Here is a 15699-nt window from a genome sequence, read left to right as displayed (position 1 = left end):
TGGCCCCACACAAGCACCCATGCTATCCAGTGCTAACATTTCCTCACGGAGGGAGAGTCACCTAAAGTAAAAGCAAACTGCAAATCAGACGTTGGAGTTCTGAAAGTATTTTAATTTTTAAGTGTCTGAGTCATTAGAAAGGCCACATATTTCTATCAGGTAAATCTCATTTGCATATGCAAATTATATCTAAATACTACGCACCATTAATATGATTACTAATTACATAATAATAGTCACCGGTCTTCACACAGATCAAACTTACAGTTTTGTATCTATTAGGGAAATTGTGCTTTGTAATTAAGATAATCCTCATTTCCAGATGCTAATTATCTATATAATAATTAGCCCTTTTTGCTAATGCAAATTAAGGATTTTCATCCTTATTGGTAAAGGAGTTGCTTATTACTTAAAGGAAAGACACCTCAGAAATCCTCCCCACCCCACTAAAGGTGAAAAGGTAACTTCATTTTTATCAGTCTCATTTGTGAATGCAAATCAACCTTGATTAATCAAGTCAGAGATAAACGCGCCCGTCTCATAGCATGGATGGCTGCCTATTGCATCTTTCCTACCCTCAAAGGAAAAGGAACATTTACAGCCCACAGCCCACAAAAATATTTCAGACAGATGCAGCAATTCATCTCTCTGTTGCAAAAGCAACACTGATACCTAGTGGTGCTTTGCTAGAACACCTCCCAGAACCCCCTGGCACCAATGGGGAGTCTGAATAGGATTCTGCCTGTTTCATTGTCAAAGAATTAAAGAATGAGCTTTTGTCTAGGTAGGAAGAACAGATTTTGAGAAAATGCTTAAAGAAAACAGGGACACCGCAGTTGCATGTATTATTAAGTTTTCTGTGCTCAAAACAGCAATGAAAATAAGCTGGCACCCTCGCACGGTGACTAATGAGGTCTACCTGCGTAAGAACAGAAGGGCTGACAGCTAGCAAAGCCTACTTGGCAGGATCCAACCTGGGCTGCGATACATTCATCATCCGCTAAACCAATCCACCAATTCCACACCACCATTTGTCATTAATTATGCTAATCAGCAAACCATTACTCTCTGATGACACTAGAGCACTTATTAGCTAGTTATGGCTTTTCAAATGCATAGCTTATTGTGTATGCAAGGGCTGTGCATACATTAGCCCACAGGGAAAAAATGTCCAATTATGAAAAGAAGAAATTTGCTATTATCTTCTTCTAACAAACCAATTTAGTAATTATAAAAGTCTCTGAACTCGGAAGGGTTTTTTTTTAAAATAGGAGAGTTTAGCAACTGAAACAAGAGAATTTTGTTTGCAATAACTCTGAGGGTTGGAAATAAAGTGACATTATTGAAATGAACAGATTTTGTTACTTATACATAATTTTTGCATCCAAACTTTAAATGATCAAAGGCTTAGAATTTTTTAGAAAATGGTCTTGTGTTGGTCTGTTTTTTAAAGTAATTAATTTAGTTCTATAAATATACTCTTGTTGCTATGAGCTGAACAAATGTGTGTAATGTTTTACAGTTCGTTTACAGCAGGTGCAAGACATTCATAGAGGGAGGTGAGAAAGTGTGGTCCCCTATGTCATATGTAATTATATGAGAAAGAATCATCTCTGCTAACTCCTAACATGTCCGGGAAATACAACATCTGATAAGAGGATCTGAATGACCTTGCCGAGGCCTGTGTAACGTACACCATAGGAATACGTGGAAATTTACAGAAGCACCTTTAAAAAAAGTGAGACCACTGCCAGATCCTGAAAGAGTTAACAGATTCAAGAGAGTATTTCAGGAATCGATTACAAATAACCAACAAAAACAATGTTCTTGGATATCCAATCCATTTACAGATTCTAAGTTGTTTTGTTCACTCTGAGAGTCATACCTCTAGTTTTCGAAGCTTAATATGTGTTAAGAGATCATTAATATCATCAGAGTAAATGGGCCTATTAAAACATCTTTAAGCAATATCTGCACATAAATCTCCCTAAACTATATTTAATGACTGTACTTAAGATACATTATATGCAAGTCTTAATGAGACATTAGATAGCATTTTAAAGATTAAAATTAGAGAATTCACATAAAGTCTGTCCACTCAATGTAGCCTTAAGCTATGCTGATGAAAAGCATTACTATCAAATTATTACTTCATTAGAACAAATATTTTCTAATCATTTCTGATTTATACCATTAATCCGATATATAATAGCTATATACAAAACAATTTTCCAGTTGCAGGGGAGACAAGTGAAATTTTAAGCCTTTTAATGGCTGAGTTAATTACTTGTCTTTAGTGAGTTAAAAATAAGCACTCTTTTAAAGACCATTTCCTGTACCCCTGATTTTCTAATTTAATTGGGAAATTAAATTCTATAATCTACATTTTAAAAACGTTTGCTGTTTTACTTTTCAAAGATTAGTAAGATTAATTAAATCCAACCAGAATATACCTTCAGCCTCTTTATAAATTTTGAAAAGGTGACCATGAAGGATTTTATGCCCAAATTTGGCCTGTGTAATAAAAAGCAGAGTTATTTTCAGGCCACACAAAAAACCAGTGCTGTTTGCGCCCACTGCTGGCCCACACCGGAAGTGAACAAGCAGACTGGCTCAGAGCGGAGAGAACATTGGCTGTTTGTTTCGGCAGAAGGCATGAGAATTAAAACAAAATAAAAACAACCAACCAACCACCCTAAAACTTGTCAAATGGAGAGAAAAACCAGCTACCGCCCACCGATGTCAATGGGATTCGTATAAAACACAGTGATCAGAGCCACCAAAAGAAAAGGCTCATGTCCTGCCTGTGGGCGTAGGACAAATAATGAAAAATAACAAGAAAGTTACACAGACTCTGGCATTATTCTCTGACAAACCTACTACAGCAGATGACGGAGTATGAATGAGAACCGTGTGCTTTGGAACAACTACTGCGCTACTTGATACTTTAGACAGATGACAGGGCTGTAAAGGTAAACAGCACCTCCCTAGGCACTGTCCAACTTCCACAGGGAGGTGACAGCCACCTGCATTACCAGCAGGCTGTGTGGGGGAAGGCTGCTGCCCTGCTCCCATCCACGCCGCTCCTGGAAGAGCTGGCCAAAGGGAAAGGCAGACCGGGGTGCCTGGCAGCAATCCTGCTGCGTATGCTGGTATCTCAAATGCTGACGGGAAACCAGTGCCGTGCTCTTCATGATAATCTGACAGTTTAGTCAACATTCAAAATGAATCACAATAACCTTCTTAGCAAGGGGGGTTTGTGTGTGTGGTTTATTCTGTATAAACAGCTTTCAATTAGATAAATGAAACCCAACAACCTTTATAAATGCTTTTCAATTATGAAATTATGCCATTGAGTGATCCAGATTACGTTAATCAGCGAAAACGCCACCATTGACACCTCTCAGTAGGGCTCAGTGCATGCCACTCGGATGACTGCTTCTCCTAACAACCCCCCCCCCAATTTAACTGCACCAGTCATTAAAAAAAAAATCCTCATTTATTAGGTGAAATCTGTAGCAACAAGGCTATTTTCATTTGTTCTGCCCAGATCTTTTATCCAAAGGAGAGAAAACATCTCCATGTAATAAGTTTGCATTTTTAACTGTGTGAATTATGCATTCTTCATAAACAACAGCCTGGTTCTCTACACTGGAACTCCTTTTTATTAGCAGCACAGTAACGAACAATGAGCAATGTGTTCTATTATTCTTCTTCAAATCACAAAATGCTCCATTAGAGTAACTGTGCTGGTCAATGTAATATAGTAGATTAAATTCAACTTCTGTGCAAAAACCACTGTAAAACAGCATGATAAGAAGGCTATAAAAAATTTAATTTTACTCCAAACTATCACCAAAAAAAAAATGGTGTGAAAAGTAATTTTGCATAATCAGTACACGCCATCTGGAACAATTAACTGATTTCTATAGAACTATGAGGATCAGTCATATCTGCTTATTAAAGATCAGAAATTATACAAGTAATAAATCCTTGAAAAAACTAAGCGTACTCCCGCCTGTCAACGCTATTTTAACTTCAAATACTGAAGAACGCCTGATAAGGCTGAAAAGAAGAGATTAATATATGCAAATTACATCCAGCATTTAAAATCCCCAACAACTGTCTCCAGTTTTCTGTCCCTTATTGCTGCCTTTATGTTTTATTCATACACCAACTCACCTGTCACTTCATAAGCTATAATATTATGGGGGTATTATTAAACAGCATAAAGCCGTGCTTTAATTGGAAAGCTTCATTGCATTTTCCAATTATTTGGAGTAAATTAAAAGCAGATGCACATAGTTTAATAAGGAGTCTAATATCAGTTCCGGGAAATCAAAATTCATTGTCATTACTATGCTGTGATAGTTTTGCAAACCGTACTCAATTTCAGAGGTTTTCAAAAGAAAATCTGTCTATGCAATCTGTTAATTGTCATTCGGTTAATAACTGTTTAAATATCCAAACTACACAACAGCTTTTGATTAAAAAAAATTAAACTATGGTACTCATACAAGCAAAACAAATACACTGCAGCTCCTCTTGAAGGCTTCACTCCTCCAGCAACCAGTACAAGATGCAGCAGCCTGTCTGCATAGCGATATGAGTAGCAGTGAGCACATCACGCTGGTACGCTGGCTCCCCACTGACTGCAGAGTCCAGTTCAAGGTCTCTGTCCTAACAACCAGAGCCCTCCATGGGCTGGGTCCGAGTTGCCTCCATGGTCATTACTTGTCTCATTATAACTATGATGCACTGGAAAAACTGCACTGTTGGTCAACGGAGGTAGGCTTATGCGAGTGCAGGAACTGGCGTTCGACTCCAGATACAAGAATGACCAAGGACCTCATCACCTTCGGAACTTAATGAAAATCCCACCTTTCCAAGTTAGCTTTCCTGCAAACCAAACCTTATAAACCCGCAACCTTGGGAGGAACAGGGAGCTTATCATTATTTCTGTGTGTCAGTATTTATGAGCCCACAGGCTCAGACACTGCCTAGGACTGGATCAAGATAAATCCCTGGACAGAGAGAGAGAAGCAGGCAATCCCTTGAAGACATTATAAGCACTGGAAAAATGGATAGAGACATTGGGAGTGTAGCTGTGCACTCTCACCAAAGCTGTGACTTGGTGCATTAGCCGAGACTTAGCTCTGGAGAGAGGCATACAGGGAGCAGGGCTGTAGTGAAGGCTTTTACAGTTTTGCATAACTTAGGAAAAATGAACCTCCAAAGTTTACCTGTTTGACATAAAAAACAGCTTTATCACTGAATTAACCAGAAAATCTACATGTTTGAAAAATAATATTGTTAATAGCAGACCTTGGAGCTCCACCATTCACCAGCTGGTCAATGACCTGATTAGAGTGTTGCTTACTTTTTGTGAAAGGAGGACACAAAACATTACTGCACATCAGCAAGCAGACAGAAAACCATACACAATAGGAGAACTGATTTTAGAAGTACACACACTCTCTCTCTCATATTTTCTAGTAAATACATGTCTATACTTTGTCTAAATAAATAAGATTTTACTTTTTGAAATATGCATGTGCTGCCTTTTACACAAGACCTCAGCCTCCCTCCACCAATTGTTGGCAATAAATGGAACCTTTTACACTCCTGAAGATTGTCCAGGACTCTCTCTAGCCAAAAGGGTGGAAATTGCAATAGGGCAAAAGCAGAGGCTGACTTGAATCTTGGCCCAGTGGGGTTTCAATGCAGAGCCCAAGCCATTCAGCTAATGTCACAACTGGTCTGTTATTATGGACCTCGCTGATTAAAATTCAGTGTCACAAATTTAAATTTGGTTCTGCTTCTCTTCTTGGAGAGATGCATTGAGTTCAAAAGCTGGGATGTCAAAATGCAGCACAGGGCCTCGCCTCTAGAGAGTGGAGTCCACTAAAACACTTGAACATAAGAGGGTAATGCAAAACAACCAGAAACTATGTTCAATGATGAAGATAAAAGCAATTCTTGTGCAGTGATCCAAAACCCCAGCATCTTTCTTTTTTCAAAATTACCTGTTTTAATACAGCGGACACACTGTGCCAAGTGAACCATTTAATTATCTGCAAAAATGATGAATCAAAACAATAGTTTGCAAAAATAAATGACTAACCTCTGATTAAAACGTCTGTCCTCATTACATGCAGACAAAAGATACTATACCTTAAGCAAATGTATATCGAGGAGACATGGCCGTACTGTGGCATGGATAACCTGACGTTTTATAAAAGGAAAAAAGCATGGCGTGCTGAAATGTAAGGAAATATTTAATTTTCCTCTCTTTCTAAATCTGGAAAACCAATTAAAAAGAAGGGTTTTTTTATGTGGCGTAGACAGCGAGCTTCTGAATCCTCTGAGCCAATCACAATTCCAAAGTAGGCACTGACAGAGAGCAAAGCCATCACACGCTGAACTGTTTATAGGGAATTTGATTCTACAAACGGACCGGGCTATGAAATTCAGATCAGGGTCTGTGGCAATGGGATGGCAAACCCTTTCAGAGGTGTTTCAGGAGGAAAAGGCACATGCCAGACCCAGAGCAGTGGTACAGAGATGGGCTGTGGGAAGTCAAATTGTTTGCAATAGATGAAGGCATGTGGGAGCAGACTAGTGTGAGGAGCAGAATAAAACCCAGCCTCTGGCAGTGACTTTATTGTGCAGGGACTCCAGACCTGTATGCCTCTAGACCTGTATGCTTTATTTCCATTCCAAATGCCTCCTGAAGAGAAAGGGGGGCAGCTATTCATCCATCTATCCACCAAGTTTTTAAGAGGCTACCCATCACGGGAGTATCTGAGCACTTTCTCTCAAAGATCACTGGATTTAAAAGAAGTTTTGAACACTTAGAGCCCGACTGATTCCTGTGCCAATGCCAAGGTTGTTCTTTCCTTCGGAGCATACGTTCCACTGATGCCTGAAGTGTTCCCAGAACCCGATAAACTGCAGCACACCTGGCAGAGGGAATTCATAGTTACCCATTGCCAGGATCTCCATTATCTAGCCAGGAAAGGAAGTTGGCATTTATCTCAGGAATCCATTTGCTTTGATGGTTCCCCAGATCATAAATACGATGAGTTTCCGATGTCTTTGCTGTCTCCGGCACTCGCAGTTATAGAGCTGTGTTGGGATTATCACTTATACCTACGTCTGATCTTATGTTCTTCCCTCCACAGCACTGAATTGAAGCTTCCAAACTTTTCCTACTGCAAACACCCGGAAGACAACGCTCAGATAACTGTAGCTCTTGCTCCAGAATCTGACTCTGGTTAGTGAGTGGGGTGTGGGCTTCCTCATGATGCCAAAGTGAGACCACCAGCCTGCCCTGGCTAAGGACAGTCAGAGAGAGATGGAGGCTGGAAGACCTGGGTTAGCTCTTCACTGGCTCCCCTCTATCCTCAGCAGAGCTGGGGGTGCAATTCACAGCAAACTGGGCAAAGTTAGCCCCTTGGTCTGTTTCTAAATTAGCTATGAGCAGACTAAGGACCTGGTTCTCCTCTACATCTGAGTGCAGAACAAGGGGCAGCTGAAGGGAGCAAGCTGCAGCTCCCAGATTCAGGCCTGCTCAGTCTTGGCGTACACTAGGGCAGCAGGTGCCTCCTCTAACTCACAGTGCTGGTGCAAAGTCCCTTATTCCTGCAGATGATCAGGCATAGCAGAGCTCAGCTCCTCCCTGCCCCTGCCGTGCCCCTTTCTGCCCTGACCCCAGGGACAAAGGTCTATGCTAACTCTACCAGTTCTCCTCCAGCACAGATTTCCGTTATAATGAGGACCTTTCCCCTGTGGTATCTCTGGCTGCTTTAAGGCCACCATGTGCTGTGCAAACAGGTCTTAGTAGATTGGAGACTCCAGCCCTACAAATTTCAATGCATTTGGCACGTGAAGTGACTTGGCGAATGCTTTGTGTGAACATGTGTCACCCCATGGGCTGCTGGCCTGCGGTCTGCTTAGATGGTTGTTTTGACAATTTGCTATCAGTAAGTTGCTAATTGTGCAAGGTGAGCAGTTACCTAAGTGACACAGTCAGAGTTGTTTCTGCTACGTGATTGGACGGCTTATTGGTCCATAATCAATCCCAGAGAGGGCCCATGTGGAATTATGAGGATATTTTTGCAAACAAAAATGTCACTCACGACTGTCACGGAACTCCAGGCCCTTTTCGGAACTAAGATTTATGGACATTTTTTTGCAGAATTTGCTCTGCTCTCCTTCTCAACCATGTATGATGTCTCAAGAATTCAGATGATGCCGTAACCAAAGGCGTCATAGCACCAAAGCTAGCCACGAGGGGAGTGCCAATATCTCATCTCCCAGAGCTGCCGGGACAAGCTCCCTTTTGGATTTGTCAGGCTTTTAGTGACCATCACTCGGTCTTGCCAGTTGAATCTGGTGCTAGCGAGTGTTTACTATCCTCTCAGATGTTGTATTTTAGTCAGAGAAACCAGACATCCCACAAGTGATTGTGTGTGAGCACTACAGAAACCAGGTGTAGCATAGACTGGAAAACCCTCCCCCCCGGCACTGCTCCATTTCTTGGCTCCTTCCAAATGGGTCACCTACAGGTGATGCACAGGGCAAAAAATGGCAAGTGCAGCTGCTTCCTTCCAATAGTGAATGTTACTTTACCGGGAGCTCACTAGGTCTTGGATGCTATAAAACAAGTCAGGCATGCAGAAAACAGTTCTCTGCCTAACAAAGGATTTCAGCTCTGCTAGAGCTTGTGTCATTCGTTTTCTTATAGACAACTGTAAAACAAATCTGTAGAATAATTAGCCTCTTTTCAGGGATGTGACAGATCTATTCCATCTCAACTCTGACCTACAAACCACCTGTCCTTTACATTAAGCTGGTTGAGACCTTCATCTTCAGTTAACTCCCCTCCCCACACCCTCCCGGCACCCCAAAAAATCCCCAAACAAACAAAAAACCTGTAAGTATTCAAGAACAGAAATGGGCATTTTCAGAATACTGCAACTAAATCCAGGATTACAGCCGGAATGAAATAAAAGTGGGGTTCAGAATAAAATAAGGAAATATATTTGACTGGTACTTAGTTGCAACCCACTTCACATGCAGGTATTATGCTCTAACTGCATAAAACATTCTGAAGTGTAAGTTTTGGTCTAGGCAACAAAGAAGTGGTATCAAGATTCGTTATGAACTCCCAGCACTTCAGAACTCGGAAGGATATAGTGATAAATCAAATTACTAAAAATAGCACTCTTACCAAATACTTTTAATGCTGGCTCCAGGGATGTGGATTTCTAGACGATCTGTAACTAAATCAAACCCTTCTGCAAATGTAGAATTTAGCAATGATGTCAATTTCTTAACCCTATTTTTTCTTAAAAAGGTTTATTTAGTAATTTCTTCCCTTACTGCTACTGACAGCAGGCAATGCACTTCTGGATCCTGTGTGATGGACTAACACCACCACAGACTCCGTCCGCATGGCTGCCACAATGACATCCACCTAATCAGTTTTAAAGGACACGCACCAAAATATTTTATTTCTTTAGGGCGGACAGCTGGCAAGTGCTCTTTAGAAGTTATCTGACCAACAATGTATCAAAGTGCTCTTTACCTGTCTTCTGCTGCCTTTCCACAACCAGCAGTTCTCATATTTTATCCTTCAAGAGCAACAAACTCAGCTGTGGCCAAGGCGAATCATCATCAGCATGCTTCAGAGTAGCAGCCGTGTTAGTCTGTATCAGCAAAAAGAGATGGAGGACTTGTGGCACCTTAGAGACTAACCCATTTATTTGAGCATAAGCTTTCGTGAGCTACAGCTCACTTCATCGGATGCATCAGCAGCATGGTACCTGAAGATTTCTTCTAAATAAAAAAAATGCACAAGAGCAGGATTTCACTCACTGAAACTAGAGTTTTGGCTGAGATAAAATCAGTTGCAGTGATATCTATAAGTTTATGGCCTTCACAAATTCACTCAAAGGGACTTTGGCTACATGGTATGCACATTCTGATGGCTCCTGTGCAGGGTTTAGCTGATCGCCATATTTAGAGTCAGGAAGGAATTTTCCCCCAGGGCAGATTGGCAGAGGCCCTGGGGATTTTTCACCTTCCTCTGGAGTGTGGGGCACGGGTCACTTGCTGGAGGATTCTCTGCACCTTGAAGTCTGTAAACCATGATTTGAGGACTTCAATAGCTCAGACATAAGTTAGCGGTTTGTTACAGGAGCTGGTGGGTGAGATTCCGTGGCCTGCGTTGTGCAGGTCAGACTAGAAGATCATAATAGTCCCTTCTGACCTTAAAGTCTACGAGAGTCCACCACATTTTGCATAATACTGTCTTTATATGGACACCATGACAGCAGGTGTTCAAACCCCAAAAGCTACAAGCACTGCTTAATAAAGATCCATCTGGTGTGTGGCACAGGATGATGTATAAACATATATAAATATATTTCCATCTGGGTGCATGACACAGGATTTTGTACAAACTGAGCTTGTGTGAAATGTGATTCAGAAGTTGCCTACAGAGGAATTTCACATAAAATATAAATGATAATCCTACACAGTCACTTTCACCAGAGGTGACTTTGCCATGGCTGGATTAGCAGAGAGATCTCTAGCTATGATTACACGTGTCCTGTTGAACTGCCCAAATATACCACAAATTATTTTTCAGAAATCACAAATAACTGACAGACTATGGCTTTGCCAGGTCAGCCATTGGCTAGTGGCACAAAACACTGCCACACTCCCATGCCCACCTCTGCTCCTGAGGGGCTGAAATGGTAGGAGTTTTTAAAAAGCTGGTGCAATTTGTGCAGCGGGGTGCCAAGCTCCTAAAACAGATAGCGCTGTGTGTCCTATGCATGGCTGACTCTAACCTGCCCCACCGCAGGCCTCTCTTTGAGCAGGCAGATGTCTTCCATCTCTAAGCAGAACTTGAAGAGGGCTTTCGATGGAGTATCTTGTAATTCAAAAGGTTTATGTTTCAGTGGCACTTACACAGCAGAAAACTTATTGGAGGCAAGAACCCCAAGGGGCATCAGCATATTGGCCTGAAACACCCTGTTTATTAACTTCAGTGAGATAGCTACAGTGGTATTAAAGCACATCCAATTAGCGAGGACTGCAGGAATATTTGCACTCTTAAATCTCTTACTTTCTGAAAGGGTTAAAGCTTATTATTAGCATATAATTTACAGGTCCTTTCTCCCAGGAAAGAAATAATGCACAGTAAATGCCACATTCATTTTAATAATACATGTTACAGTCTGTGCCCAACATCTGCACAAAGGTAAAGCAGACAGATTTTTGTGACATGTCCCACTCTGCCATCCAAACACAGGCTCTTTGTTTCTTAAGTGACGGAAGGTTTAATCAAGAAAGCAGGCAATTCATCAATCGAAACAAGGCTGCTTGCACGGCCCTGACAGCACACACATGGTTTTATACAGAGAAAACCTGGCCACCTGTCAGCAGCACCTTTTACATCAGGATATACAAATATGCAGGGCGATCAATCCTTCAGCCCTGCCCATTCATTTCTTAGTTTTCTTATTATATTTTTCTTTATGCTAGATGTTGTTCTCATTCTTCGCAGGGATAGATGGTGAGACAAGGCGAGCTATGGCTGTTTGTACACTATCATAAAAATTTATATACCCTTAAAGTGACTTATTTGAGCACCATTATTATAAATAATTTTTCACCTCATTCAGGAATTTTCCCTGTAAGCTATTATCTGTGGCTGCATGAGAGGGCTCTCTCTCTCTGTCCTTGTAGCTTTGATAAGCCAAAGCAATATGCTCAGGGATGCTGAGGTCTGAAATGAAGGCAATATGTAGTCACAACAACATCTTAATTAAATTGAAGGCTATGAAAAAGGACTATGTTGTAAAATACTGAGCAGCATTGTCGATGGATCTGTCTGGAATGAGGCATTCCCTGTCCTAATGCATGGTCATTTGAAAACGTATAATAAAACTCAATCCACTGTTTGGTGCCATGCTCCCAACAGCACAGGAGACCCTTTGCAGATCCAGTCATATATAATCCTGGCTCTAAAGATGGGTGCTCCAGTCCTGGGGTGTGACAAGGTGGGGAGAAAACATCTTGTGTGTGAAAAAGAATAAAGTGATTCCAGACAGAGGCCCTGATCCTGCACCAGAGCTCTGTGCAGGGAAACCCCGAGCAGCATTACAGATTTGGGGTTGTATTTTTCTATATACAGCAAATCTTGAAGATTAATTTATTGCTCTAACTTGCAATCAAGAATCTTTTTTTTTTTCTGTCACCCAGCATTTAATTGCTGAGAGTGAAAATGTCCAAAGATCAACCAACCAACCAACTTTCAGCTCTATTTTCACCTTAATTACAGATCTGGAGTCATTTAACTATTACAGAGATAATGGCCAGGTCCAATGTTGTCATGCCAACTTACACCATCTGAGGGCAGGGCCTAGCTCTGTACGTTCAGAATACGCACTACGTGTGCTCTTTTTTACCCTCCTTGGTGTAACATACACAGATTCCCTTCCACCCTCCTTTAAAAAAAAATCTATACCAATTGTCTGAAATTTTTAATATGGGTGATGGAGATAATTATACATATTATGAAATTGATTAACTGCCCATCTGCTATTTAAATGAGGACTAAATTAAAATTGCAATGGCAGGGAAGCAGATATTCAAAAATCATTAATTATTTGGAATTGCTTTTGCTTTCCTAGGATGTCAGAATTGTGCAATAAGAACAACAGCCATTTCAGTGAGCGCCAGACAGAGCCAGCGCCTCTCCATCCGCAGCATTAGCCACCTATCACTTCTGTACCACTGCTAATGGGAGCTTACAGAAATCAGCAGTGTCCCATGTAAGCTGGCCTCTACAGGGGGCTGGAAAACAAAAGTACAGCCCAACCAATCAGGGAGCCTCCACCCTGGCTCCATCCTCCTGAAGGATTTCTCTCTAGGCAATCTGACTTTCCCACAGCAGTTCCTAGTCAACTTTCCGGAGTCACTGCTAATGCCACACGAACTGGAACTGCCAAGGCAGCAAAGGCTCACTGTACCACACTGCGGCTCCAGGCTTTCACCTGAGTAACTGCTCATTAAGAAAGATGCAGTAAGCAAGCTTTCAGAGGTGCAAATGTCCAATTATTGGATAGCAATACAGAGACTGCAGACTGGATTAGTCCCAAGGACCATCTGGCCCAGTACATGGTCTCCCACAGCGGCCAGCACTAGACTCTGCAAAGGAAGCTTTAGTGGTTAGAGACTGGCTTAACCTGTTAAAGAAGGACATTGCATCTCCCTTCCACCACTCTGCTAGCCATCGTTATATATTTTAGGTAACAATCATGATGCAGCAGGCAAAGCCACACTTGGGAGGTTCTTAGTAAATCCCTAACCCTTTATAAACTAGGCATTTTTAAATAACTGACTGCCTGGAAATGACAAATCATCAACACAAATGTGTCGCTCAGGGCTGCAAGGGACAGAAAGGTAAAATCAGTCTGGGATTATGCTAAAGGAAAACCATGACACTATGACAGAAAGCAATCAGACTTTCCTGGCTTTTAGTGGTGGTGTCTTTGCTCATTACAACTTTCTTGCAAGTGTTTTTTTTTCTTTTTTAAATCCTTCATTTACTGATAATCATCCTGAATGAAGTTTTAGGTCTGGGAATATCACAAGCTAATGACAGAACCCTGCACTGGGAGAATACAGAATGTGGCTAATTCAGAATTTCCTTGGCTCTGTGGTTCAGGGAAAAGCCTGGTTATTGTCCCTTTCAAAGGGCATTTTGGAGCTAATAGGTAGTTAGAGAGGGAGCAGATTTCACAGATGCCTATCTGCCACTGTCCCACTGACTGCTTAGCAAAGCAATATTTAGACCCACTAAATTGTTCAGATAGCTACATTTCTGCTAGTCCTAAGAGGCTTGAAAGAACAATGCAGCTACCTGTAAACAGAATTACCTTTAACCAACTGAAAAGAAACAGGGAGTCAGGCTCACATGTGTGCAGGTCGGGAATGCTACGAAGTTAGCGACTGGTGAGGACTCAGACTCCCAGTGAAAGGTGTATGATCTTCTCAAATACCGCAGCATAATGCTCTGCTCCTCAATAGAACTGAGATCCAGGGAGAGCCTGGCATACAGCAGCTACCAGCATGTGGAAACAGCACCGAAGCGGGGGGCTACATTTGCAGAACCCCCAATAAGCAGCCGGGGACACAGTATTTCCTTCTAATCCAACGCTGACCTGGCCCAATAAAACATCCAGGCTCCGTAACACCCTCCCCGACACTTTCTAGAGTAGCAGCCAGCCTTGACTTTCAGTCTATTTTGATTCCCACCCAACAGTTCTAGCCATTCTCCTTTGAAGGATTCTGCTTCACTGCCAGTATCTACTGCGGTCTCTCCTTAGACACAAGCTCTTAAACTGCAAGAAGCAAGTACAAGACCCGCAGCATGTCACAATCAGTATCCTACCTGTGCAAATCTAGACCCCAGCAGAGTAATCAGGTGTGTACATTCGTAAGTTTCCTGTTACCATAGCCCTGTAGCAAGAGACTAACGCTGTACTGTAGATAAAACTGACTGACTGCAAATTACATAGACAGAACAGGACATTTTTGAATGGCTACCACTGTGTCCGGATGCTAAATGTGCCTTTGTAATGTGAAGCACTCAGAGGGAATGGTCACAGACAGCACCTAATCAAGGCTGCCGAACAGGCAGCGACGGTCAGACGGCACACCAAGACGCCTGTCAACGCACAGGAGGTTTCACATCACTAGACCTTTTCTGTGGAAACGTTCACAGCTGCAATAGCCATTACAACAAACAGAAGCACCGCAGCTTGTATTACAATAGGCCTGGAGGAGGACTGGCAGGCAGAAAAAAAAGTTACATACTTTGATTGAAATTTGTGCAAACACTGAAGCCTATTGCTTTGCCTGGTTTTATAGGCTTGTTTTGCACTTTGCCTGTAAACATCTGGTGAAATATTCAGGGTCTGTATAAAATAGGTCATCTTTCCATGCTCGTTCTGCTGCCGGAAGCAGCAGTCCCCAGGAATTCCTACGACCAAGGGGTCTCTCCAGCAGCTTTCAGGCAGAAATATTGCTTCTCCGCCTGCGGGCGCCTGTTGGGCTCATGAGGTGTCAGTAAGTGAGAACTCATGACCTTCCCTTCCTCCCTCTAGACCGGTGTGATGTGAGCACAAGAACATGCTTTCCCTTACAGAGCCAAATCTATTAGGGCAAAAGAGTAATGAGAAAAACCAGTCCTGACATGAATTATGCCATTGTTATATTCCATACATTCAGGAATCTGAAGCTGCAGTTTTAGCAGGAGATTATCTTTTAAATAACCGTTTGATGATGGTACATGAATTAATGCCATGTTCCTGTGTTAGAAGTGTCACTCACCATTAACAGAAAGATCCTGTGGATGGCACAGGTTTGCCACCTTTTCCTCCCTTACGATGCGCAAGCACAATATACTCTATCTTACACCCACTGAATTCATGGCTGGTTTTCCTGGGGTCCCAATCAGACCTGTAAATCCACCATAATCTAGTGAGGCAACCAATTTCCTGGCCAGATTTTGGCACAATAAATTTTAAAGCCAGATATTTTCTTCCTTTTGTGAAAGTGACACAACTAAGGGAACACTAAGGCTAATTCGCTTTTCACCAAGGCTACCACAACAGT

The 15699-nt window shown here is 41.9% G+C and overlaps 1 protein-coding gene across 14 annotated transcripts in view; it reads right to left on the bottom strand.

Annotated features, from left to right (window-relative positions):
* Positions 1-15699, bottom strand: part of MVB12B (multivesicular body subunit 12B) — a 112692-nt gene that overhangs the window by 46269 nt on the left and 50724 nt on the right. The window contains exon 8 of one of the 14 annotated variants that reach the window (XM_073314863.2): positions 14840-15237. The exons of the other annotated variants lie outside the window; for them this stretch is intronic. Coding sequence (XP_073170964.1) covers positions 15224-15237 — 14 coding nt within the window. The 3' untranslated portion in view covers positions 14840-15223. Of the gene's footprint in view, positions 1-14839; positions 15238-15699 lie in introns of those variants that run through there. 14 annotated transcript variants of the gene reach the window in all.

The sequence above is a fragment of the Lepidochelys kempii genome, chromosome 16, assembly GCF_965140285.1.
Source record: "Lepidochelys kempii isolate rLepKem1 chromosome 16, rLepKem1.hap1, whole genome shotgun sequence".
Classification (NCBI taxonomy): Eukaryota; Metazoa; Chordata; order Testudines; family Cheloniidae; genus Lepidochelys; species Lepidochelys kempii.
This window is presented reverse-complemented; position numbering and strand designations above follow the sequence as displayed.